Source organism: Vidua macroura, chromosome 23, assembly GCF_024509145.1.
Source record: "Vidua macroura isolate BioBank_ID:100142 chromosome 23, ASM2450914v1, whole genome shotgun sequence".
Lineage (NCBI taxonomy): Eukaryota > Metazoa > Chordata > Aves > Passeriformes > Viduidae > Vidua > Vidua macroura.
This window is the reverse complement of record NC_071593.1, coordinates 6,027,236-6,053,880: the sequence shown is the minus strand read 5'-3', so window position 1 is coordinate 6,053,880 and position 26,645 is coordinate 6,027,236. Positions and strand designations below refer to the sequence as shown.

The following is a 26,645-nucleotide window of genomic DNA, read 5'->3' as shown; positions in this document are numbered from 1 at the left end:
TCCAACCTATATTTCCCTTGGTGCAGCTTGAGACTTTGTTAGAGAGCATCTTAAAAACCTTTTAGCCAGTAGCTTATTGCTAAAGCTTACAGATAGTTGTTTTAGCCAATTATACATAACACCTGCTTCACACAATGTTTGCTTGTCTTCTTTCTATTAACACAGTACACCATTATTAGCTTAAAACCTTTTACTATCTTGCTTCTAAAAATCTTCTTACCTTTACTATTTCCCACAAGTACGTACTTGCCATTAGAAATTAGTCATGTTACAGTAAGTTTGAAATTCTTTGTCTTGCATAACTTATTATATGATAAAAAACTACCCACTGTTCTGATAAACTAAACACTGCTCTCATTTGTTTTTCAGAGATATAATAAAGCGAATAGATCAGTCAGAATTTGAAGGATTTGAATATATTAATCCATTGTTGCTGTCAACAGAAGAAACAGTATGAAGGAATGACCTCGTTGGGGACAGTGTGAATGACATTAATTTATCCTTAACTACAGTATATGCATGCGAGGCTGGGACTGGTCACTTTGGATGGAGACCAATGATCTAAAAACAAATTTGCTGCTGAAAATCAAAGAAGAGAATTATGATTTTGGTGGGTGTCCTCTGCCACTTAGTGATTCTTAAGTTCTGGGCACTGACACAGCTGGCTTCATTAATGAAGGAATTTGCATTTTGTGCCTGTTTCATGAAGGATTGAAATATTCATTGCATCCCTGCAAAAGGAGATCATGAGAAACTTTGAGATCCACACACTTTCTACAAACAATTGATGCAATGAGCTCCCAGTTGAAGAGTATTACAGTGTAACATCATGAAGAATAAAATATATTACAGTGGTGTTGAAGCTTATTTTTGATGCCTTTTTTCACAAGTGGTACCTGTCTAAACATCTCAGATATATTTAAAAGGAGTTGTGTTTTATTAGCAATCAAAACATAAATTTGGGTACAGGATTTAAGTGCCTAAATGGATAAACTGCATTGAAGGATTATTGTGTATCTGGGACATTCTTACACCTGGTAAGTTCTGCTTGTTAATATTAAGTAAAATTCCATCTGAAACATACAGTTCAAAGCTGCAGCCTGATGTTTAGTTGCATTTTTACAGAATTTGGAATGCAGAGTGACTCAGTGAGATTAATTCCAAATTAGAATTTACGGTATCAATTACAGAATCAGTTGTCTTAAACTCCAAATTTACCAAAATGTAGAGATTGAATAAAACTAAATTTGCACACAGAGGATTTCTGAACATACTTAAGCAGTGCCTACACCTACAATGATATTATGTTGTATATTAGATTTTTGAAAAGTATTTTTATCAACAGTACAAATATTCAGATGTAGAGCAAAAGCATAGTAAAGCATAGCCTTAAAGTAGTGAATCTAGAATAACCATAAGATAAAATCCACTTTCCTGATAAAGCACACCTCCTGCTTATGATAAACTGTCTGCTTACAGTTGCTCAGTGTGCATTAATAACTAATTCTGCAGCAGAGAATGGGATCTTTCAGCAAAATTATTTGCATCAAAGTAGTACAATTCTTTTAATGGCAGAAAAACAAATACCTAAGAAATTGGAAGAAGCAAAAGACAACTGTGGAATCCTTTCTGGTGGGAGCTGGGGGTGCCAGGGGAGGCAGGGGCAGGGGAGGACTCGGGAGCTGGAGGGGCCGGAGCCATCCCGAGCCCCCGGGGCTCAGCCCTGGGCCAGCAGCGAGGCTCTGCTGCCTCGGGCTGGGCTCCAGGGCAAACCAACCCTGCGCTGGCATCTCACCTGATTGGGTGTAAAACACAGGAGAAATTGTGACACTTTCACTTTCATTAACCTATGGTTTTCTCAGGGTACAGCATTGCATTAGGTGCTGAACATGACATCTTTGGGATTCACATCCAAGTCATGAGGTGCTAGGACCAGACTGCCAAAATATTGTTTGAAATAGTCAATTAATCATTGATTAACAATCTAGGTTTTGTATCCCCTCCTTAGCCACAATTATGCAGACCTGTGGTTGTTTAGTTCTATGAATCCCATTCAGGTTTCAGTTGTGGGTTTCTCTGTTGGACTGTAGCTTTTCATATTCAGCAAAATGTGTTTTAATCAACACTAAATAATTTAACTAGTAAAAAGTACTTGCCTCAAATGCCTGGACTTTAGATACTTTATTATCTACTAAAGGCAACATTACCTTTTAAATGTAATCTGACATTTTGTTTAATTGCTCCTTTTTCCCCTTTTCCCTCTTATTTTATTTCCCCTAAGTAATTTCCCGTTCAGTGTTTTCAACTCCCCTGGTACTAAAGCTAATCAGTAGTGATCAGAGTGACTGCAGGCAGCTCATGAATGGAACTGTGACAGGTTAAGCTGTCCTTTGACATGCCAGGGCATGGAACTTTAAACTGGAAATATTAGAAATGTGGGTTGGGGTTTTTTTTAACCTTTTTTTCCAGGTTTCAGAACATTTTGGGAGGGAGGGAAGGAAGAATAGAAAGACACATTTTGCTAATCAAACATTGTAAAGACTACTTGATTTTTATTTAAGAATTTACAGGCATTTACAATGTTGCTGTGTTGCCAAATAGTTTGCTGGGTACAAGTTTGGTTGCTCATGTGCAAGTGTTTGAATAATGTTCTGTTCATGATGAAGGGGAAATTTTTTATATAAAGTACTTGTTTTATAAATAAAAGAAAATGAAGGATGTAATTAAATGTGTGGTTTGGAAAAAAAAATCCTAATATATTACAAATGGATCTGGTAATGATATATAGTTGTCTTATTTGAAATAGTAAATGAAAATTCTAGCTAATTTAATGATTGTAAAACAGTAAATATGTTCTTGTAGTTTTGTATAATTAATTAGTTGGGATCTTTGCTGACCAGTTTTAATTGTGCAGAAGATGGTATACTAATCCATAACAGCTGAGATCATTTATATTCTTGCACATCTATTAAAGACTTTAATGAAAAAGTTAACAGACTGTTATTATTTATCAGTGAACTGGGCTGTGTCCAACCTCTGAAACAGACCCCACTGTAAATGAAATCTCTAGGAGCCTCCCTGTAGTTTTATACTGTACTGTGTTTATTCTCTATCTGGATCCCAGCTCAGCTGCACGTTTTGAGGTCCAGGGCCCAGGGAAATGACCCAGAGCAGGTTGGTGATCTCATCCCTCGGTTTGTGGTTCCTGAACTGTCACCAAATGTCATGTATTGTCATTCCCAGGCTTAGCAAGTGTTCCCCTGCTCCTCTTGAGACCAAAAGAGCAGCTGAGCTGCTGAGCCCCTCCCAGCCCCAGCAGGCTCTGGGCTGGTCCCTGCTCTGAGCCCTTGATGGTGGCCGGGGGGGGCTGTGTGCAGCTGCTACCAAAACCGGCTCTTCTGGCTGTGTTAGATCTCACTTTGCAGCTCAGCACTGTGACATGGCAAAAGTGTTCCTTCTGCAGCCTAATTATTAATTATTATATTATATATTAATTACCTATTCTAACACTAATACTTGATTTCAAAACCTGCACTGTAAGGTTATGAATTTAACTGGGCTCCTTCAGAAACATAAAAACCCCACACCCTTTATTTGGTCTGGGCTGTGTGTTTTCTCTTGAATGGCTACACTCCCAGGATCAATTGTACATTTATATTTTCTTACTTAGGTATTAAAACAACAAAAAATGCCAAATTCAAATTACTTTTTAACTGAGTTTATTTTCATAGATTATCTGTTTAGAAAAAAAAAATAGTGAACTTTTGGATTAGAGTAAGTAACAGTTGTCTTTTGCTCAGCTGCTTTCTTCTGTCCTGAGAGATTCAGAACTCTGGTGCATTAGACAAAGCTCGAGGGATTTCCAGTAGTGCATTTTTTCAGGAGTACCAAGACTCATTTCCCTGGGGCTCTGTGGGACATCCCAGAGCACCATTTTCAGAACTAGAACTACTTTATGTGCATTTGAGAGGCTTTAAAATAAAAACAAATAGGCAGGTGACACTTATCCTTCTATTGAGTTACTGGTTTAAGTCAGAGATAAGGATGTGCTTCCTTGACACATTTTTCCTTTGACAAAGCTTCATCCTTGGCCTTGTTCCTGTGCTCTCCACTCTTCTGGATTTACCACATGACATCGTCTGCACTTTCAGACAAGCACCTGGCAAGGTGGCCATCGATGTCCAGCTGGGAGAGTCTGCAAACACACAACCAGTCACATCCTTCTACTGACTGTTCTTGACTCCCTCCCACAAGTGTTCTGGTACCTTAGTGGGGCAGTCACTCCTGTGCCCAAATCCTCCACCAACACCTCCCGCTCTTGCTGTTACTGCTGCTCAAACTGGAGCTGAGTAGCAAAGACCTGATGCATTTTTAGCCTAACTCTCTTGACAGAATGACCAAAATTATCTGAATATTAATGCTAGCCACTCTGTCTCCCTGTTCAGCCTCCCAACAACAGGAAAAGTGCCCCCCAACAGAGCTTGCAGGGTTAGAGGACCTGGGGAAAAGCACATTTTCAGCAAGTCTGACAGCTGAAGTACTATGAAATTGTGTTAACATTTCTTACTGTAAAGCAGATACTCAACTTGTAAATGGGATTAAAGTATATAATTCTGACAGCTAAAAAGGACCTCACAGTAGAAGTTTTGCCTGCTTTTGTTATTCTGTATGTATAGGATGCATCCAGAAACTGCTGGGGTTCATTTATAGGAAAGTTATGAAAAAATACCAAAACACAACCTTACCTTCCGCTAAACTGCATCAGGCACATTGGACAACTGTCAAGAGCTGAAGCTGCTTCACTCTGGTTTTCCATCTTCTCCTCGTGCCTCTCAGCCCCAGGAGCGCTCCCGAGCCGAGGCTTTTCCGCAGGCACCCCCGTGGCCTCCCCCGCTGGAAGCTTCCCCTGATGTGTCTGGATTTGAGGCTTTTCCTCACCCTTTTCTTTCCTGCCTGCCCTGCTGTTCTGTACAGTCCCTGTGTGGTGCTGCTGAGGGCTCAGAGCTTCTGCAGGGCTTTGTACCAACGCTGAGGGCTGTGCTGAGCTGCTGTGCCCAGGGAGTTTACATGACTTGGGACTCACATCCACCTCTGAAACACCTTTTGTGTCTGCCCCAGATGCAGTTTTGGCTTGATCTGTACTGGTTCTCCTGCAGGTTTTCTCAGCTGTGGATGATAAACTCTTCAGTTTATCTGCTTGGCCCTGTCCTTCACGTAATTCATTGCTCTGGCTCTCTGTTGGCTGCTGGGAGCTCAGATCCTTGGGGTTCAGACATTTTTCTTTGTGAAAAGATGGGAATGATACCCACTGAAAGTCTTTTGTTCCGACTGTAAAGACTTCCTGGTGTTCTGGACTCTTTTCCTGTTGTTTCTACAACACACACACAGAATGTCTTAAGCAAATGTAGCTCAATCAATACCTAAACCCAGGCTTTGAGAACACATTGCAAATACTGAGAAAGCTGAACTACAGGAAAGAAAAGAACATTTTATTTATGTCCCTCCTCCAGGAGCTTCCTGGAGCTGATGGAATATGGGTCTTCCCTTAGCATTTCTAAATGGATACAATGGGTACTCATGTTCCAGAGACTAAGGATGAAAACAACAGCCTGCTGCTGTTCAGGGGGGAAAAAAGTACATTATAAATACTGATTTTTATGTTGTGATCTTGCCTAACGCCACTGGAGTGATGTCAGGGTGGGTTCTGTATAATTAACCCCTCGATTATGGCTTGCCTTTTCCAGTTTCATTCCTTAGGGAGATGCTGGTGTTTATGGCAATCACCACCCTTACACAGGCTCCCTCTTCCCAGCAAAATGTTGGAAAGAATTTGCTGTACTGCAAAAAAAGCCTCTTGTAGCTGTCCTTATATTCCCTGCCACACCATGCCCAGCCACTAGCACTGCACACAGAGATTAAAGAGCTGGAACCCCACATCTCTAAAAGCTGTTTCAGGTTGCTTTCCATTAAGCAGGCTGTCGCTATTGGAAGCAGGACACAAAGTGCAAAAACAAGGATACAGCATGCTACCTTTTCCAAGAACTCTGGAAAGCTGGGCACTGTGTCCCAGTTTGTGCACTGTGAATCTTGACTGATGTCTTTCAGTAGCAAAAGCCAGGTTTTGTCACACTCATTTAATTCTTCCTTTTCAAACCAGGAACATCTGTCAGTCGGTGCCCTGTAAAGACACAGTCCAATAGTTTGAAGGTGGGAGATAAAAAAGAAAATACTCTTAACACTGATACTAGTTTTTGCCTCTTTTTTTCTCGAACACAAAGACATTATTGAGCCTGCAAACTATTTTTGCAGCTTTGTATGATTTATGTAATTTCTACAGCTAGCAAAAAAATTAATGTCTAAATGCTTTCCCTTCTGCTTGTAACAAATGAGCAGTAGGTATCTATCACTATCTTCACTTCCAAGTGAAACAGTTAAGTGCAGCCACTGTTTTATCTTTTCAAATACCAAACTTAACACCTGCTGAGCACAGAAATCATGGATGTGTTTGCACTGAGGGTGGCAATTGCATCGGTTCCCATGTATGTCTGGACATTCCCACACTGCCATTTGAAATTACTGATTATCTTCCCAAACAACTTGATTTAATTGATCCTAGGAACTATAAGTATTAAAAGGTAATGTTGTATAAAGACTATTCCAAGGAAAGGATGGATTGTTTATGTCACAATGGTATTTCCAGCATTCTTCCTGATGCGTTTTCTTGGGTCACTGTCCAAGAATGAAGCTGCACAGGGAAAAAATTAGAAACAACACGCCCTCAATATGCAGAATGTTCAACATCTGACAGCCCATGGTGGAAGGGACAAGGCTGAGCCCCCGGGCTCGAACACAAACCGAGCCACTCACTGCCTTCCGTCCTCCCGAACTCCAGGGCTGGGAAAAACAGGAAATATTTCTGCGCTCCTGTGAGCCATATTCTGGAAGAAAGAAAACTGAATTTTCATACATTAACTTTTCTCAGGCCCTGTCCTCGCCAGTGCTGTTCTGTGCCAAGGAACGTGCGGAAGGCGTGGGGCCCGCTGTGCTTTATCCTGCAGTTTCATCTCTATTTTTTAAAGGCGCTACGGGCGGTGTTTTATGAAATAACCTTTAACAGACACAGATCTGACCGCGACACGCCGCGAGTCGCCGGAGCGGTGCAGCCTGGCCCCCGGAGCCGATCCGATCCCCCCGGAGCCGATTTGATCCCCCAGGACCGATGAGATCCCCCCGGTCCCGACTCACTGGGGCCGCGGCGGGGGCTCGGGGCCGGGGCTGCGCTCCCGGCCGCGGGCGGACGGCGCCGTCCGGGGCTTCAGGCGCAGCTTGGCGGCTCCTTCCTCACACATGGCCGAGGCTCCCCGCGCCTCGCCGGGGGACGGCGCTGGCGGCCGCGGGAAGGCGGGGAGAGAAGGCGGCCGGGGCTTTCTCCTCCTTCTCTTCCTCCTCCGCCTCCTCCTGCCCCGGGCGCGCTGCCGGGGCTGTGACTCTCCGCCCTCAGAGCCGCCCTCACGGCGCGGGGCCGCGGGAGTGGGCGAGCGGCTCTGAGGGCGCCCTGAGGGGAGCCCGCCGTTCTGCAGCCACTGCACCCCTCAGCCGCAGGTGGCCGGACTGCCTGTAAACCCGCCCTTTTTTGTGTTGCTTTTACCCGCAAACTTTATGTTTTTGTAGGGTTTTGGTGTGTTGGGGAGGGCAGGGTCACGGGCTGCGCTGGGTGGTCCCTGTGGCTGAGGGGGACAAGATGGCGGCGGGTGGGGCCTGGCCGGTCCCGTCCTGGGTTTAGAACTGCTGCGAGGGGCCAAACCCAAAGGCTGTTCTTCCAAAAAAATAAAATCTATTGGGAGCGCACCTCTGACCTAATATCGCTTTTAGAGAAGAATCCGAAGTGATGCGATTTGACGGTTTTGGCCGGAATGTCCCCGTGCTAGAGAGGGTTAAAACACTCCCCAGCCTGCAGCCGTCTCAAAAACAGACCCCAGAGGAATGGTGACAGCCACTTCATCCTCCAACAGTGCATTAAAGGATCGGAAAGTAACTCTGCTGTTTAAACTCTTAACAATTGATGCAAAAAATAACTGTGCAAGGAAATAAATTCAGTTTGGTAACAGGTGTTTATGAGGGAGCACAAGCACTGAGAACTCTTTGCATAAAACCAATTTATTATTGGTAAAACATGAGTCCAAATCCACATTCTTCTTCTGTAACTGCATTTATGTGTTCCTGGATGTCTGTGGACAGTGCCATCCTTGGATTTTTCAGAGTAGAAAGGAGGCATCAGTATTGACTGATTGTTAGAGGTTACACACGTGAATTGCTGTGTTGGTCACACAGCCCAGCAAAAATGTATTAAATAACAGTTGACATAATACGTGCTTTGAGTGGATCTGAACCTTGAAAATGGGTATCAGAGTTCAGAGATCCACATGTCACATAAATTTAAAGCTGAGCAGGTCCATCCAGAGGTGTTTCAGCTGAGGATGATTCTGTGTGTGCAGAGATCTGGGAGGCTCTGCCCAGCCTTCACCTTCCCCCTGTTAACTCTGGTACTTTGTGGTTTTGTGAGTCCATAATGCCTTTAACTTTGTGTAATAGCTAATTTCTTAACTCTAAAGCGGCATTAATAGGTTTCCTTTTGTGGATAAAAGTCTTGAAGTGCAGTGTTTGGTTGCTTCTGGGATCTGTGTGGGTTTATACAATAGATAGCCCAGCTGAAAAACAAAAATAATTTAAAAAATTGTCCCACTAGAGGACCAGCATTTCAGCTGTGATGGGCAGAGTAAAATAAGAATTAAATCCAGGAAGAAAGAAACTACTGGAAAAGTCAACCCCTGTCACACAGACTAACCTTCTCCCACATTAATATCTGTTACAGCTACTGCAGTGCCCAGGGAACATCCAAGGTACAGTCACAAAAATGTCATTTTTGTTGCCATTCAGAAGCTGCTTCCCAGCGTGGTGAAAGGAGACCCCAGGAAATCGGGCCTCCTTTCCTTGTTTGTCGGGAAAGGCGTTCCCCCAAAAGCTGCAGGTGGAACAAGGTAAGTGGAACAGAGGCAAAGGGTGAATCTGGATCTGAAGGGTTTAGAGAGGAAGGTGGTGGTGACAGCAGAGACAAAGAACAGCAGGAGAAACGGGGTGTAAATAAAGCCAAAGTGTGAATTGAAGAGGGGCCGTGGAAGTGGTGGGAAATGAAATGACAGAGGAGGGGTAGAAATCTGATTTCACAACCAGCTAAAGAAGTGTTCCTTGGGGGATTTCACTCAGGATCACTGGGAATTGTGGCCCAGCGCTGACTGTCACCACATGGAGGCAGCAAACTATGCAAAACCAGGGATTTAACAAAACCCGGGGGGCTCTGAAAGCGCTCCAAGCATACTCCTGGGTGTATCTATGCTAACGATCAGTGATGCCACAGGATTTCTTTTATTCCTGTGGTGTTTGGGTTAGTGTTTTATGTTTTATGACTCCTTGGATACTCCTTGGACAATCCTCTGCTGCTAAATCGTGTGTTGTGCCCATGGATTTATGTTGTTAGATATGACTTCTCCCAGAGCAGCCATCAGGAGTGCAGCCTGTTCTTCATGCTGGAGGTGTTGCTGTGTGGTGCTGTGAGCACTTACAGCTTTTGCAAAAGCTTTATTAGGGGGGAACATAAAAATTGGTTATTGTGCAGTAAGGGCCACAAATGAAAGAATAAAATGAAAAGAATAGGGAAAATTATTATTGCAGCTTCTGCTTGTAAAAAGCAAAAGGAGAAAGCCTTGCTTCTGGAGCAACTGTAGATTGTAGGTGGGTTTGGATTTTGTAGATTTAACTGAAAATCCTATGGATTTTTTTGATTGATATCTGTTTAATGATACCCACTCTAACCATGTCATGAATGTTTTCATCCTTGCTCTGTCTGGTGCTCTAACTACCTGCAGATTTCAAACTAGAACTCTTTGTCCATTAAGGGCATTTAGGATTTTTCATCTGCATCTTTCCAGAATGAATAATGTACTAAGAATAGGAAGGCAGAGTGTAGAATAGGACCTGTTCTTGGGCTTGCCCCTTTACACAAGACCATATCTTCTGTTTCCTCCACTACATGAAAATCCTATTACTTCTTGCTTGATTTTGGGTCTTGCTAATTTAATAATTAGAATGTTTAGTGGTCTTAGGAAAAAAGTTCTCCTAGAAATGCAGAGAGTAGTCTTTATCATAATCAGCCTTGACTGGATTTGAGCCAGTGGTCAAGGGATTTGAGCTTGTGGAAGCCAGAATGCTCCTACAGATTATCTGCAGGGATTTCCTTGTAAATGGAGTGCCAGCATGTGTAGTTATCTCTTCCCTGTTGAGTCTCATCAAGCTGCACACGCTTAATCTTTACTTACATGGTCCCTGATTCTTGCTGTAAAGTGGGCCTCAGTTTTAACTTTTGCTCTCAGGAAGAAGGGGCTATTATAACAAATTCTAATCCTTTTGCAGTTCCACAGTCACTAAAGCCTATAAATTGCCTGCCAAACAAACCAAGTGATCTTTTCCTGGGCTGAGGGAAAGAGGAGAGTGTAAAACGCAGGTGCCAGCATTTGCTGGGGAAGAACTGGTACATTATCAACTAATCCGCCTTCTGCTATTTCTGATTTCCTCCCCAACAGCTGCAGCATTGAATGAGAGCTTCTGCATTTGGGAAGAATTAGAAAGCTTGGTAATGCAGGGTCTCTATTACAGATACAACAGCTCACAGACAGGGAGGAGATTTTTGCTGCCGGTGTAGAATTTGGAGTGCTAGGCATTTTATAGCCTGGAAAAATTGTAATTTTCAGCTGTTGTTATGGAGTAATCAATGAAGAAGAGATGCCACAGTTTCTGCTGGGTTTCTCTCAGAGTCTGATGTCATTGCATGCAGGAGCTATTATTTTTTTTAATGTGCCACTTTGAGGATGAAGCACATACAGTTTTTATTAAATCTTTTTTTATGACGACTGATGCTCGCTGATAGTTTTAGACCTTCTGAAATATCGTTTCTTCTGTAGTGATAGCTCCAGTATCGGATAAAAATGTTCAGAAGAAATTGTTCCTTGCTAGACCTTTGAAATATTATTATATTTTAATTATTTTATCTAATCATTGCTTAGCTTAGGAGTACATGTTGATAATTTTTTGTCCTTGTCAAATGGTCTGTGACTTCACTCAAGGATGAGCATGGCCATTCTGCTAAATGTAATAAAGGACAATGTCCCCAAAGAGACCACGGTGTGCAGAGCAGAGCAGCAGGGAAAGCTGCTGCAGCAAATGTCCCACAGCTGAAATGCTCCACTCTAATGTCACAACGTGTCCCCTGAACAGCCCAGTGGCAGCAAATGCAGCCCTGGAAAGAGTAACTCAGCAAACTGACCCACTCAGTCCAGTGCTAATCACTGGCTGTGGTGAAATGGGAATGTCTGACTCTTTGCATTAATGTGATGCATTACAATTAAACCACAAAATGAGGAGAACTGGGTAAGACTGGCTTAGTCAGGAGAATAAAGATGACGTGCATTTCAGTTTGAGAAGTGCAGGCTCATTGCTGCTTCCAGAGAAAGTCAGTTGAGTGGAGACAGTTTTGTGGGCTCTCCTTAATATTAGTTGCAGGGGACATTCTCTTTCCCACAAAAAGTCACTGCCTTTGAAGCCTGCTCCCTCTGGTAGCACACCAAAGCTGAATTTGCCAGCATGCAGCACCCAGTACACAACTCATCTCTTCAATTCAGCCTTTCCAAATGCAAGGAGAGATCAGCACCTGTGTGGCTGGAGATGGAAAACCCAGCTTTGTGACATTTATATGCCAAGATGGGAAGACCTAAAAAGAGGACTAGGGAGACTAGCATGGCATTTGCGGGTACCAGGTTGCCAAGGAGGCATATTGTATTGAAACAGTTGCCTGGGAAACATTTAAAAATACATTGAATGGAAAAGCATATGTGATGTGCCCACAAGTGTTCTGTGTGAATGAAATGCCATGGCTGATGATGGCACCAAGAGACTGTTACTATTACATGTAAAAATGCTGCAAGTGATGTGTGTTTTTTTCCCTTTTGTGGTGTTTTCCTACCCTGTTTGCAGGAGGTGCACCGAGGGAAGGTTGTTTTGCTCTTGGCTGATGGATTTAAGTGAATGTGGGGAAGGTGGAACACACAGGCAGCAACAGCAGCTGGGGATGGCAAGAGCAATTTGGCTTCATTTAGGCAACCTAAACCAATTGACAAGGAGCCTGCACAATTCCCCCTCAAAAGTAATAACAGCACTGCTCAAACTCCTACAGTATAAAGATAAATGGTTCTCTGAGCATTGCCACTTTAATTGGTGCTAAAATGGGTATTGGGAAGCTCTGATGTCATTGCAGTGGGACTTACATGTAAACATCATGGAAAATGTAGGGGTTTTGATCAAAGGTTGGACAACATATATGAAAAAGTCTCTCACTGACCTTATTTTTTGTTTAGGGCACTGAAATAGAGGTAGAGGATGGGATAAAGTTTCAGAAGACAGTTAACTGCTCTAGTCCTTCCTCAGATCAGAGTCAGTTACTGAGAGATGGTGCTGACAAAAAAGAATTATGTCACTAGAACCAAAGCAAACAATCATATTCACTCTTTGTCTCACAGAAAAAAACCCTTATTTTCCTATGCAGCATAGAAAAAAGGGAGCTAGGAACTGTAATCTTTGATTTCCTGCCTTGGACAAAGAGGTTAATCTGTTAGCAACTTCCAGATACTAAAATGCACCTCTCCTTCCCTAAGAATGAGTGGCAGGTGTGAGGCTGGTTAGGATTATGGTCACCCTGCCTAATCCTCCTTTGGAGATTTAGAAACAAATATCCTACTCTTGATTTGCTAGAGGCTTAAGAAGCCTGTTTGGGAGCCAGCAGATTTAGCTTGGTCCAGGCTTTATGTGGTACAGTAAATTTTTTTGACGAGAGATGCAGTGGAGAGGAGTTCAGTTGAGTGAGAAGGAAGGTCTGGAGGCCTTTTTGTTGGTGGTATCTCTGCAAAGAGGGCACCAGGGCCTTGGCTCCTGGAAGATGTTGCCTGTTTAGGGCTGGGAGGTTTGCTGCCTGTCTGGTGAGTGCAGTTCCCCAGGGAGGAGGAGATTCTGCTGACTTTGCTGTCAGTTTGGCCAGTGAGGAGATGCTTTTTGGCATTCTGGTTATCTCCTCATTTCGGCACAATCTGCTCAGGGGTCTGAGGTGATGCAGTGATCATGTTGGAAAACCATGAATCAGATGAAGTCTCCTTGGTGTCAGTCAAGTCCCAGAATCACTCATCATTTTTCTGGCCCAGTGTGTGTTTGGTTAAATCAAGTCCTGCTGTTTCTAGGCCCTGGGGTTAGTGTAAGAGAGGAGGAGAATCTGCCTTTCATCCTCTCAGAATTTTGCAATGTGACTGAAAGCTTGGAGAGAATGTGTCAGATCTCAAACAAAGATTAGGTTTGATGGCACGGAGCCCTGGGTTCTGCGGCCCAGCCCAGAATTCTGCTGAGGGAGTTGTATCATCTCCCCATACTTTAAAGGATTTAGACTCTGAGTTTAGGATGAAATATGGCTTGAGGTTTTCATATTATTTCTTGCTTGCTTGCTTGTTTTTTTTTTTTTTTTTTTTTTTTTTTTTTTTTTTTTTTGTTTTTTTTTTGGTTTTTTTTGGTTTTTTTTCTTTGTTTTTTTTTTTTTTTAATTCTAAATGTATCTCACAAATTATAGCCAATAGAAATCTGAGTTCCTCTTCTTTCCTTCATTTGAAATCAACATACTAAGGAGCTCCACAAAAAAAAAAAAATCCATAAATCACTTGTTTATGGGCATGAAACCACAAAACAGTGGGACAAAATTACCCTACTAGTTAATGTGGTGTGATTTTATCCATAACTACAATGGTGTATAAAATCAACATAAAATAGAATATAATTCAACAGATGAGTATGTCTTTATTGCTTCAATAAATGTGGGTAGTAGGTTTAGTTAGTTTTGCAATTTTTTAAGGCCTGACTCGTGTTTTAGAAAGAAAATAGGGTAAGTCTGAAGGAATAATCAAAGCTGTGGAGGCAAATATAAATCTTTTCACTGCGGAGGGTGTATTTTCATATTCATCCTCCTTTTGTCATTAATGCTTTGATAAAAGAAATATAAAATGGGATTAATTTACAATCCTGACAGCAAAATACAGGAGAGCTCTAGTTTCTTTTCTTCCAGGTGTCATTTATTTAATTGTATCAGACATGGGCTGAGTTTGGTGTATTTACATTGTCTTAATACGCACTGAACGGAAACTCCAGTGAGACGTTGTCTGTGTGAGAGGTCGCTGTGCCTGGCTCGTGCCTTGCTGTGCCAACACCCGGTCAGAGGTGCTGGACAGGGCTGTGCCTGCCTCTGCTGTCACTCTGCAGCTCCCAGCAGCTGTCAGTCACATCCATTCCGTCAACTTCAGCACAAGAAAGCTGATGCCTTCCTGCCACATCCCAAAACTGCTGTTAACAAAGGGTAGCTTCATGCTGCTGTTCCTTTCATGAGTGAGTTTGGAATTGAGCTCATTTTGGAGGATTTTCCCCAACAGAACCTCTCCTGCTCCCCAAATCCATTTTGCTGTTCTTCAATCCAACTGTCCTGCTCTCATAGAAATTCTTGGATTTTCCCTTTTGATCAGTGGGAAGTGCTCTGAGGGAGGTGTGTGGTAGCTAAACCAAGATGTTGTGGTGCTGGCTGAGGACAGGAAACATGTTCAGTTAGCTGAATGCTTGCTCTGGTTTGTACCACAGTCTGGTTCCATCATTAGCCTGTTTTTATGAGTCTGTCCTCCCATACTGGAATCAGATGTTTTATCAGAGCACTCTGAGGAAAAGCAGCAGCCTCACAGCTCTCCGTGACTGTGCTGTACCCTGCAGAAAATGAGTTGTTTGACTTAAAGCCACATCCCACCAGGAAAGAGGCAACATCACAAAGGGCTGCAAAAATATTGGCACCATCAAACCTCAGTATCAAAGGAAGAGATGAATCCGGGTCTTCCAAGAAGCTGTTTGGGCCTAATTGGTTTGGCTGGGTATGATGAGATGCAATCTATGACCAATGCAGCTTTGTAGGCAGAAAAGTCAAATATAGATGCATTTAAGTGAGAGCTGCCTCCTATTCCCTGTCCAGCCAAATGAGATTTGGAGGAGCCTGCTCACTGCAGGGTTCAAAGGACAGCAGGGATCAGCAGGGAATTGTCGTCAGTGTTTCTGGGAGTGGGGTTTGGGTTTTGCAATTACAGAGAAACTAGAATTGACATCCTCATTTGCTGGTCCCAGTATTTAGTAAGGGATGGTTGTTTTTCTGAAATGTTTACCTGTTCAGTGATGATTAAATTTAGGAATTAATTTGGGGAATTTCTACTGCCTGTAGTGTGGCGCAGGAAGTCAGAATACTTAATTATGACATGCCCTCTGCCTTAAAGTAGCCCTTTCTTACCTAATCTCATACTGATACCTGCTTATGAGATGGGGCATGGGTGCACAAAAATTAGGGATATTGCATGTGATAGCACAAGGCCTGGTAAATGAACACTGAGTCTTTGCATAGGCATAAGGCTGATCTTCCTTTCAAGCCCTGTTTTACTCCCAAGGGCTTCCAACACCGTGTCTTTCATCAGCTTTGAGTTCACTGGAAAGAAATAAAAAGCTGGGACATCTTTCTGAAAGTCTCTGCCTAATGGCTTGTGTTTTCCAGAGTATTGATAAACCCCAGTGCAAATCCTGAGCCTCCCCTGCCCCAGAGACGTGCTCTGGCTTCAGTACCACACTTAATGACAAACAGTCACCTAGTTTACCATATGCATTCTTTTATCTTAGCTGCTCTCCGTGCATGCTAGGAGATTTATTTCTCCTCATAATGCATTTCATGTGTGTTAGTTGTAAATATTGGTGCTCATAAATCAGCCTGGAGCATCCAGCCCCAAGGATGGAGACAGCTCACAATAGGTCTGTCTGCTTCACATTGTGAGGCTGAGCTTGCTCTCTGCTTTTTCCATTGCTGGGCTCTGTGAGTGGCGTGTTGCCAGTCTCCTGCCTCACATTAACAAGAATACTATATATTACTAGATTCAAAGTGTTTTTCCTTCAGGACTAGAAGAATGTAATGGAGCATGCATCTGGCAGCAGGACACCGTGGCTGTGGTGTGCAGGGAATCACCCCCAGGGCTCCCTGCTCCAGTCACCAGGGCTGGGGACACCTTATGGCAGGGACTGCATGCAGATAGACATAATGTGTCATTAAAAACTGATTTTTCTCCCTTCCCTGAGCCAGTCTCTAAATTCAATACCACAAAATTAGCAAGTCTGGTGCGTAATCCTTAGAACTCCATTTTTTTCATGCCACTTCTAGAGCCAGCTCCATCTGTATTCACACCTACTGACCTCACTTTTTTCATTTGGGAGATGAAAACTTTTTTTACTTGTCTCATAAGAAGTTGTTTTGAAAATGAATTAGTGTGTTATGTATATGCATGAGGACATGTCAATGCTACAGAGGTGCATACCAAGCTGCCCCAAAACTGGAGTTGTTACTCCCTATTTTTGGGTAGTATCATTTGGCTTCCTCTCCATCTGTCCTTTTGTTGGGAAGTTTGTCTGCCTGATGTAACTACAAGTACTTTGTGCAGTACTCCTGATAAATTACTGCCCTTTTACTGATTTTAAGGATGTTGTGCTCTCAAAATTCCTGTGTTTACATGAATCAAGGCTGCATTAAATTGCTTGGTCTAAAGCAATCAATATTCTATAAGCTTCTGGTGTTTTAATTGGCTTGTACTTGGAAGTCTGAAATGGGCTGAGCTGCAGGACTAAAACTAAACAGAGTCTGTCACACCAAAAATACTCTGAAGGAGTGTATTTCTTCATGGTAGTGCAGCTGAAAACACCCCGTTTACTGTAATTAGTTCATCTCACTCTTGTGACTAGGCTTCCCACCTAATTTATACATATTCAAATATGTTTCTAGGTATGTGATTCTTGGAGACCATGTTAAACCAGTGCCTTCTGTTGGTTAGTCTGGTCTAGGAAGATTTTGATTTGTGCTCATGCAGTGCATTCCAAAACTATAACCTTTGATTTGCCTCACACAGTACATCCCACAACTCTGACCCTACATGAAGAAACTGTTCCCAGAACAGTCTGTAACCATGATGCTCATGATGCATTTCAGGAGAGCTGGAGAGGAGAATGGTGTCATCACCTGAGGGGAAACACAAAGCAGAAAGAAACGAGGAGGGGAAATTTCGGTGCTTATTTTTAGACTCCGTGGGTGAGTATTATTTTCAGCCTTATCTCTATTAATTTCTGCAGAACATGGTGTTAACGTGTGATTAGAAGAAAGTATTGTCATTTCTAGCTCAGGCTAAAGTAATCCCTCCCTGGCAATCCCTGGAGAGTCAATACACCCCTTTGTACCAAGGTAAGGCAGCAAAGACATGGCTACAGACATGGATGTGTCTGAGACAGCTCTAAGCTGTAGAGAAATAGACCTTGCACATGCATTTATGCTTACTGAGTTCACAAAGATTGTCCCTGACACTGGGTCCATCCTCCCTGTAGCTGCAAACACTCTGTTAGTGAGTTGGTTTAAAGCTAAATTTCAGTATGTTGACGGAGAGCTGTTCTCACACTCATCATCACATACCTTCAGCATCTTCTGTATTTAGCACAAGACTACACACTCATACGTTTCATTGAAGAACATGCTGCCTGTTAATCAGCACTTTATTGTCTCAGTATGCTTAAAATAAGCATTTTGTCACTTTCGAGAAGAAAGAACTTTATTGGTTTGCATTCTGGCACTGTGCTCCATGTTGTCAAGTGCTGTCAGTTGGCTTCTTTCTGTAACTCATGAGATTGAAACATTCTGGTAACAATTTTCATCAGATACATATTGGATGTGTTAGAGAAGTATCTCTAATGTTCCAGAGAGAAGAGATTTAGTGGGTAACAGTTTGATCTGGAATGCCAGAGGTCCCCTTTAGAGCCTCTGATTGCTGTATGGGACAGGGAACACAAAGCTGAAATTCGCCTGTTGATCAGAGAATGCAGTGAGAGGAAGGAAAGAAGATAACATCTTATCAAGGGATCTTCTTGTTTCCTTTATGAACAGCTAAGAACTAGCATTAGCCCTTCCCTCAGTCAGTATTAAGCAGAGGACCTTTGAGGGAACAGTGGCTGCCAGGCTACCAAAATTCAGCTTGACTGTCTGAGACTGTGTCTGGAGTCTGAGGAGCACTAAAAGCTCATACTGCCTTAAAGCCAGATGTTTTGAGTTAGGGTGCAGTGCTGTCTTTTAATTTGGTGTGGAGGCAGAAAAGTACAATGGAGTCTGATCTTTGCTTTGAGAGACCTGTCAATAGCCCTGAGCCTTTCAGCCAGCTCTGAGCCATTTCAGCTCTGCAGCACTCCCAGTTCAGCACCAGCACGAGGAGCAGGGTTGTTTTGACACCAGGAGTGCCTGATCTTGTTTGACAAGATTAGATATCACTGTCATTAAATTTAATAATTTGCAGAATTGTCCATTGCTAGTTTATATTCTAAGTGGAGCATCAGAAAAGGCAGCAGAGGAGACTGAATGGAGACAGGGAGGGCCAAACCCTGAAGTGATAAACTCACGATGCCCAAACGAGTCTGTGGAAACATAAAGCTTATTAATTCCTAAATTCCAATAATCTGTGAAAACTTTTGAGGCTTGACTGTGGAAAAATAGCCCAGAAGTTTGGGAAGAATTGAGTTGAGCAATGTCCTCTGCAGAAGGCCACAAGTAGCTTTAGGAAAAGACTTGTGTAAGCCTGTTAAATCTGCTTAGGTTCTTGGATATTTCCTGTTGTAAATAGATATGCTTGGGGCCCTTATTGAAGGCTATATAAGAGAGTTTAATTATGGTTATATATTTTAGCCTGTTACAAAACTTTGCAGCTCTTTTTGAGAAAAAAAAAAAAAAAAAAAACCAAAGCAAAATTTCTTAGGGCACGTGAACACAAAAGAAATGTGTGAGATTTTTGTCTTGGAAAATGCAACAGATTGCAGCTAACCTTGAACTCTCTTATTAGGAAGAAAAGCTGTGAGAACTTAACAAAATGCTATAATTATCCATGTTTCTAATGAGGTTTTTTTGGTTATTAATTGAGTTTTACCATGCAGCAGCTTTTCCAGAGATTGTGGGGCCAGTAGCATACCATTAAAGTCTTGTTTTGAATCACCCAACTGAGAAAAAAAAATCTAGAAAAAATAAGTTCTTTGGATTACAGAATGTAAGAAGCATATTGATATAATTATCCTTAAAAGGAGATACTGTAGGAAATAGGATGGATTGAGTTATTACAAACATTCATGGAGTAAAAACACTATTAAAGCATTACAAGATTCAAACAACCAGTGAACCAAAAGTGTAAAAACAGTGCTTTGGAAATTAATATTTTCCCAAGAAATGTTTCCAGTAAGAACCTGGGAAACTGCACTTTCTCTTGTGGGTGAAAACAAGTCACATTCCGACTTTAAAGGGACAGTGCTTCTGGAGAGTTCAGACCTTCAGGATGTTCTCTATCTCCATAAAACAGTGAAGAAAGAAGTTTAAGGGCATCATCTGTTTTTTTTTTCCCAGCGTATGCCCGTCAGTCTTTTTGTGTGTTTTTCCATGTGGATGGTAAAAGTAGATGGGACAATTTCACAACTGCTTCCATTTCTTTTTCTGACTCCTGGGTACTTGTGGCATTGCTGCTAGTGGAAAATGCTAATAAAATCCCTCTGGGAAGCAGAGTGCCCAGCATATTTTGGTGACATTTATGGTGCCCTGGGTAACCCTTTCCCTCCCCCAGCTCTGTGAGCCTGCTCTCAGGGTGGTTTGCTGTGCTTTGCTCACAGGCTCTCTGTTAAGGAAACCAGAAACTTTGATTGCATTTCAAATCCAGTCCGTGCCAGTAGCAATTCCCTGGTTGTTTTCCATAGGGTTATTTTCAAGTGGCCCATAAATAAACAGGGACATGGTCCCCGATGTGTTCCAGCCTAAATGATGAACACGATTGATCTTAATTGGTTTCCTTGGTAGTTCTCAGAAAGGGCTCTCAGAAAGAGAGAACCTTGACTGGTTATTTAGCCTCAATATTGCTCATTCCTGACTTTTGCTGGTGGTTCCTGGAAATTTCTCAAGGCATTGTTGATTGAAATATACTGCTGAAACAGTGTCCAAATGAAGTCCCAGGCTCCCGCTGTCAGAACTGGACCTTCTGTGGAGACAAAGGACTGCAGACTCCAGGGCTGTCATGTCTGATATCCTTCACTGGGAACAAATGCACAGGGAAAGGGAGAGAGCAGAGGCAGACCCTGCTTCAGCTCCTTGCTGTGTGGAGGCACAGACTTGAGCTTGTAACATGTACTGTGAAGCATAAATACATATATTTATATCTGTATTTTTAACTGTGTACTGCTGGCTGTGCAGCTGAGAGTGTGGAAGGATTCAGGAATGATGGGATATTTGTATGGCACACAACCCCCCAGATTTGTTCCAGTAATGATCTTTACAACAAAATGCAGCAGAGAGGGAACAAGAGAACCCTTTTAACTCTTGCTGGTGAAGGATAGACTTCTTTTTTTTTTGATTGGTACCACTTGAATTGTTTTAAAGTTTTATGTGAAGCAGCTTTTTGTGGCCAGTGGCAGGGAAAGGGTAGGGGACACTGCATGGGATCCATTGCAGCAATTCCAGTGCTGAAAATAACATCAACAGCATTTGGTGTCAAGAAACAAATGCTTGGTCCCAAAATTATTATAGATCAGAGGAGTAAGCTTTGGAGAATGGAATGAAAAAGGAAATAAAAAAGAAAAATAACGCCTGATTAAAGACTCAAAAAATGCTTCTTCCTGTGGGATTTTTGACAGTGTCATTCTATCAGCATAAATTAATTCTAACCCAGCAGTGGCCATCCTCCTCGCCGCCTCTTTTCTTTTTTTTTTTTTTTTTTTTGTTTGGTTTTTTGTTTTGTTGTGTTTTTTGTTTTTGGTTTTTTTTTCTTGTTATTTTGGCTTAGCTAACTGTACAAATTACTCAGTTTTCCTGTGTAGAAGTTCAAACACAGAAAAAATAATCCAATCCCTGGATTTCTAAATTCAAGCAGCTTTCAAATCAGAAATAATTTTGAGGCAAGAACAATAATCTTTCTGGTAGTGGGTGGCATAAAAAGACTGGTTTTTTCCATTCAAGGCTTTTTCTTTTAAATGTATTTGATTTAGATTGATTTAGCCTGGTGTGGGAATTGAAAGTCTGACTGAAACTTCCTGTTCTGAGTTGTGGCTTGAGTGAGTTGCTGGGTGAAGGTGTCGGAGCAGCCCTGTATCCTCTCTCTTGCATAATGATCCTGGGTTCTGATGAGTTTCCATCACCTGCGTGGGCTTGATGAGGCAGAGCCCTCATGACTGGTTAAAAGCACAGGAAATCTGTGCTTCTCTCCAGACCTGCTCTGGTTTTTTTGAGAGAATTGCTTCATTCCTTTCTCTTGCCTCAGTTTGTCAGTACGGTGTAACTTTTCTAAGTGCTCTGAAACCCTGTGGAGGACTTGTTGAAGTCCTTGGTTGGAGGTTACACATATTCCACAGGTATTTCTTTACTGAGGTGCTAAATAACCTCAACCCTGTCAGTGGAAATAGTCCAACTTGCCTTTCCTTCTTAGAACCCACTTCCCTGTACTTTCAGTGAATTGCTACTTTTCCTGTTTCCAATACTTCTTTAACAATTTTGTGGAATGTTGTAGGATGTTTGTGGCAGCTCAGACCTTGTCCTCTACTGAGACCTGAGCAGGCTGGCACCAGAGGTTTCTGCTGAGTTAAGGCACATGGGAAGCAGTTCTGTCTTTCCAGGCTGTGCAGGGAAAGCCTTTAAGTTACAGCAACACCTACAGATGTTTCCCCTCCTCTGACTACTCCTGTCAACAGGAAATGTCCAATAAGCAGAGTGGCTTCCAAACTGCAAACTCCTGCAAGAGGTACAGACCGAGGTGGGAGTGCTGGTCCTCTCCAGCTCAGGGAGAGGTTCCTGGGCTCTGGAGCTTCGTGGTGCATGGACACAGCACTGACCTCGTGCAGGGTTTTGGTGGTGTGAGCCACAGCCCATTCCCACAGGGCATTTTGTGCTCAGCCATCCTGATGTGGAGGTGGGTCACTTGATGTGACCCAGAACAGCTCAGACGTTTTGGGTTGGCAGCACAGAGCTATGCTCAGGATCTGGAATATAGGGGAAAATAGGTAGTTTGTGTTGATTGCATGATCCCATTCACAACAGGTTGCATATGGAAGCCCATGTCCTAAACACTTCTAGGTTTTTTTAAATTCTCAACTGATTCCTTACTTACACTGAACAGTTACTACTTTCTTATGTTTTTTTTGGAAATTTTCCCCTTCTTTCCCTGCATCAATTAATATAAACTAGAGGTCAGAGCAGCTCTTCATTATGAAAATGTGCTAGTTTTTATCTGTTCTGTGACTCATTTTTCGTGAAGAAAATCAAGAAGGAAAGAGCCTTTGAATCTTTTAGTGTGATGAAAAGTACATAAAAATGATTCCTTTATGTGCTTGAGTGTATGATGTTTTCAAGGTTCTGTTTTTGAAGAAAATTTTCAGAATCTTACTGATCACATTGACCTGCTGGATTTCTTTCCACACTTCACATTTCTAGTGAGTGATACGTGGGAGCACTAAGTTGAAATCATCTGAGGCAAGTCTTTATGGTTTTCAAAGAGTATAACTTGCTATCCAAATCCAGTGTCTGTGAAACACCATTTTAAAAATTCAAATGTTGGTGAAGACAATTAGCATGGGTTTAGTGAGTACAAAATTGAACTTTGGAAGATAAAGGAGGTAACCTTTGGCTTACTACAGGGCATCAGCCACAGATCCTCTGCTGAGATTGGAGTTCTTAGTGCTCAAGCACTGATGACACAAATCCTGAGGATAACTCTGTGTGGTTGGCTGTTCTGTATCCAGTTTGGCAGTCCCTTGGAGTTAGCTGAGCAGCACCCCTGTGCAGGCCACCTTTCCAGAGACTGTACATTCCCTCTGAGTATGTAATGCCCAACCAGCCAATTGTTTTTCCTCCTTAGCCCCCCTTCCATGGCTGTGAAATATTTGCCAGACCTGTATTTCATGACTGGCCCACTTACTGATTTATCTGCTGTACTGTTTATCCCACTGGGACCATATTATTTTTTTCAGAGCTGACCTCCCTTGCTCACAAACCACAGCTAATTTAGGTTTATTTCCCTCCCTGCCCCCTCCTCCTGGCATGCTAGCAGTGATTCCAACTGGCTGTTGACTTCCACTCAGGAATTGTCACCAGATCTTTCCAAGTTAAATCTTGCAAATGAAAATCACAATATGCTTGGCACTGTCTTCACTTGGAGGTGCAGGCTGCCCTTAGGAGGTGATGGTCATTACCAAATGTCAGCTTTGGCGAGAGCCAACAGATGGCAATGCTCTGGTTTAGGTTAACTGCCCATGTATTTTGTTTAGACAGATTCAGGGGCACTTCTGATGCCTTTGGAAGCCAGAATTCCAGTGTAAAGCACTGGAAAGGAAGGGAAACATGGAGGTGAAAGGAAGTGCTGGAGGTGCACATGAAATGCTTTCAAGTAAGACTTTGAAATTGCACAAACAGTGCATACTCTTATTTGTTTAAACAGTGTGGCAGCAAAATCCATTAAAAATAAATCTGGATGGGCATTCCCTCAGGTGGCTGAGACCAGTGCACAGAGCTCAGCTCATGGCCCACCTCTGGACATGAGAACAACCTCCTGGACACCAGGAACAGACCTGGACACAAGGAACAGACCTCCTGGACACCAGGAACAGCCTCCTGGACACCCCATTATTGACAGAGGTCTGTGGGAACCAAGTATCAGCAGTAGCTGAAGCTTTTTAGAAGCAATCTTTCCTTGCTTGCTTTTCCTAGAACTAAAATAAAATGAGAACAGAATCTGTGGCCTGGCCTATCTCCAGAGAAATTTCATGGACTTTATTAATCAATTCTATAAGGAAGATCACTGGGCAAGGGGCAGAAATGACAAAGCATCTCTGTGAACTTGCTGAGTTTTTCTAAGCAGCCCTTTTAAGGACCTAATTGTTTTTCCTGCTCAGGGAGAAGAGTCTCTCTTCACAGAGGCAATTTAAGGCAATAGCTCCTTGTGGTGAGAAGCAATGAAAACATGGCACGAAAACTTGGTTTTGGTAGGTAACACAGTAGGTCATGATGAAATTGTCTCATTCCTGGTGCTAAACATGACCCACTCCACTGTTTCCTCTTGTAACACACTGCTCTTGGTATAGCCCATGTACAGCTCTACTAGGGGAAGTCATGCTGGTTTGACTTGCTAAAAGTGGCCTTTCCAACCTGGGGAAGAACCAGGGATTCAGTTCTGAACTTACACAAATCCATCATTCCACGTGTCTTTGTAATTGGAACTGATCAAAATGTCAATGATCTGTGTAGAGTAAGCAGGGAAGGAGGGCATGAAAAAGATTAAATATGGATAAACTGCAGGTGAATTCTAAACATACACAACTCCAGTGTGGGTAAGACTGAACATCTAAAAGAAACATTACTGATATCATTAGTCATGGAGCTCTTCTAGGTATGAGCAAAAATGAAAGGCAGCCCAAATCTGTGTCACACACCTCTTATTTGCATGTCTTCTTTAACCTGGATGTGTTCCCCATGGAGCTTTGGTAGACTAGCCCAAAATAATCTGCATGGATCCAAACAGGCTTAATTTTCTGTGTGTAAGGAGACTGAACTTGGCATTTCTGAATCTTACTAAGCTTTTCTTTTTAGGCTTAAACACAGGAAAGACTTCAAACCTCATTTCTCAGCTTATTGTGCAAATAATATTCTGAATCTTGCAGGATCATAACTTTTTGTGTAACGCTTTCCATCTGTTTTCTGTTGATAAAAGACTTTAGCTGGGCACCAGGAGATAAGACTGTGGGACTGAGAAATTGCTGACTGAGTCTTGTAATCTTCCAGCACGGCATTCCCATAGGGAAGTTATGGATAGGTGTAACTCTGCACAAGTTGATGTTCTAATCCTTGAATCCCACTGAATAGCTCAGCCACTGAATTTGATGGAAATTCTGGGCACCTGACACATTTCAGGATTCAGTTTTATACAGAGACTTTCAATTCCTGGCAGATTGTCAGTGTGGAGCTCAAACTGATTCACTTGGGGCTGTTCCTCTGGATTTGAGAATGTCGTGTTCTGAGAGCAAACCTGGCTGGGAACTTCAGTGACACCCTTTGGAAGGACTCTGAACTTCCAGGCTCCAGATCAGGAAAAACTGTCAGGATCAAACATGAGTTATAGCATGAAGAATTTTATTTATTGCCAGCAGAGAATGGCAGTGGAGTTTGGAACAGCTTAGAGCTTATGTTCTTTGCTTCTGATAGCAAATCCTGTCCATCCCTCTGCTGGGACAAAGGCTTGTCTTGATGTTCCAGATAACTCTAATTATATAGACAGGGAGATAAAGTTAAGACAAATAAACTGAAGATGGAAGATTAGTTAGACAAATGGAAAAAATGCATGCAGATGGTTAGGAACACCTAAAATCCCACATGGTGCAGTGACTGCTAAGTCAGCCAACAATTTTTATGAATGAGAAATCTAATAAGGAGGGGAAACCAGTTAAAATTTGCCCTGGAGCAATTGTAACTTCTACACCTCTTTTTTTGGTTCATAAACACCTCTGTTGCCTGCAAAAATACTTGTGAAGATGCTTTTTAATATGGTTTGCTAAGTTTTGTTGCTTGACTTCATTGTTCCTGCAAATCAGCAAATGAATTCCATTCGCAGTTCAATTTTTTTTCCTAAGACAAGGAATGTTCATGCCAGATTGCTGTTCTTACATTTCCCCTCCAAGCTCACACAGCACTGGAGCTCTGTGCTGTGCAGGAATACACAAGTGTAGGATCCATGTGGAAAGAGCCAGACTATGACAGGTATTTTGCAGTGCTAATCCATTAAGTAACTCGAGCCGTACATTGAATGGCACTTTTATCTCACATTTAATGGGTAAATACAGGCAGTGAAGTTGTTGGCTGTGTGTCACAGTCCCTTTGTCTCAGCTTCACATGGCAATCATTCTCTTCATTTCACTTGAGCTGTCCTGCAGCTGATTTATCCCCAGCCCAGCAGATAAGACACTCAGAGAGTGATTGGAGTCAAATCATTCCAGATTGATACCGATGCAAGACAAAGCTGTATGTTTGAAATCAGATTTTTCCTTAGAGTAAGGAAGAAGAGAAGGTGTTCTCTTCAGCTGAGGCAGCTGGAGGGCTGCTTTGTTTGCTTGTTTATTCAGAACTTTTTGACTTTTTAATATTCCACTCTGTAGAGGACAGTGCTGATGCAAAGTACATAAAGAAAATAAGAAGGCTAAAGTAGAAAAAGTCTGAAAATCAGAGAAGGCTTTGGAGCTGGTGAGAAAATGAGAGGTGACATGAGAACAGGAAGGAAAGGGGAAGGTTATGTCATTAGAGGCTGGAATTCAATGTTTTGATGAAACTCCATGGATACAGGAAGGAGCAGGGCGGGTAAAAATAGCCAAATGAAAATGGCATGAGTTCCAAGAATTCAACTCTG

At 42.4% G+C, this 26,645-nt stretch overlaps 2 protein-coding genes across 5 annotated transcripts in view; one reads left to right on the top strand and one right to left on the bottom strand.

Moving 5' to 3' along the window:
• The window catches only part of PRKCZ (protein kinase C zeta), a 39,366-nt gene extending 38,499 nt beyond the window's left edge, over positions 1-867 (top strand). For all 3 annotated transcript variants that reach the window (XM_053997545.1, XM_053997546.1, XM_053997547.1), the window contains one exon: positions 370-867. In XM_053997545.1, coding sequence (XP_053853520.1) covers positions 370-457 — 88 coding nt within the window. In that variant the 3' untranslated portion in view covers positions 458-867. The remainder of the gene's footprint in view (positions 1-369) is intronic.
• Positions 868-3,702: 2,835 nt separating this feature from the next.
• Positions 3,703-7,688, bottom strand: FAAP20 (FA core complex associated protein 20). Of its 2 annotated transcripts, none has more exons than XM_053997540.1 (4): positions 7,246-7,688; positions 6,031-6,178; positions 4,746-5,371; positions 3,703-4,195 (listed from the first exon to the last, which is right to left on the bottom strand). In XM_053997540.1, exons 1-4 carry the CDS (start codon positions 7,347-7,349, stop codon positions 4,123-4,125), a joined length of 951 nt encoding a protein of 316 aa, XP_053853515.1. In that variant the 5' UTR covers positions 7,350-7,688; the 3' UTR covers positions 3,703-4,122. The 2 variants fall into 2 exon arrangements, with proteins under 2 accessions (XP_053853515.1, XP_053853516.1); XM_053997541.1 differs by lacking the exon at positions 7,246-7,688 and adding an exon at positions 6,968-7,086.
• Positions 7,689-26,645: the final 18,957 nt, after the last annotated feature.

Coding starts and splice junctions, on each gene's coding strand:
- FAAP20 (XM_053997540.1), bottom strand. CDS start 7,349: ATGTGTGAGGAAGGAGCCGCCAAGCTGCGCCTGAAGCCCCGGACGGCG. Junction 6,179..7,245: donor GAGCCCCCGCCGCGGCCCCA/GTGAGTCGGGAC, acceptor GTGTCTTTACAG/GGCACCGACTGACAGATGTT. Junction 5,372..6,030: donor TTCCAGAGTTCTTGGAAAAG/GTAGCATGCTGT, acceptor TGTGTGTTGTAG/AAACAACAGGAAAAGAGTCC.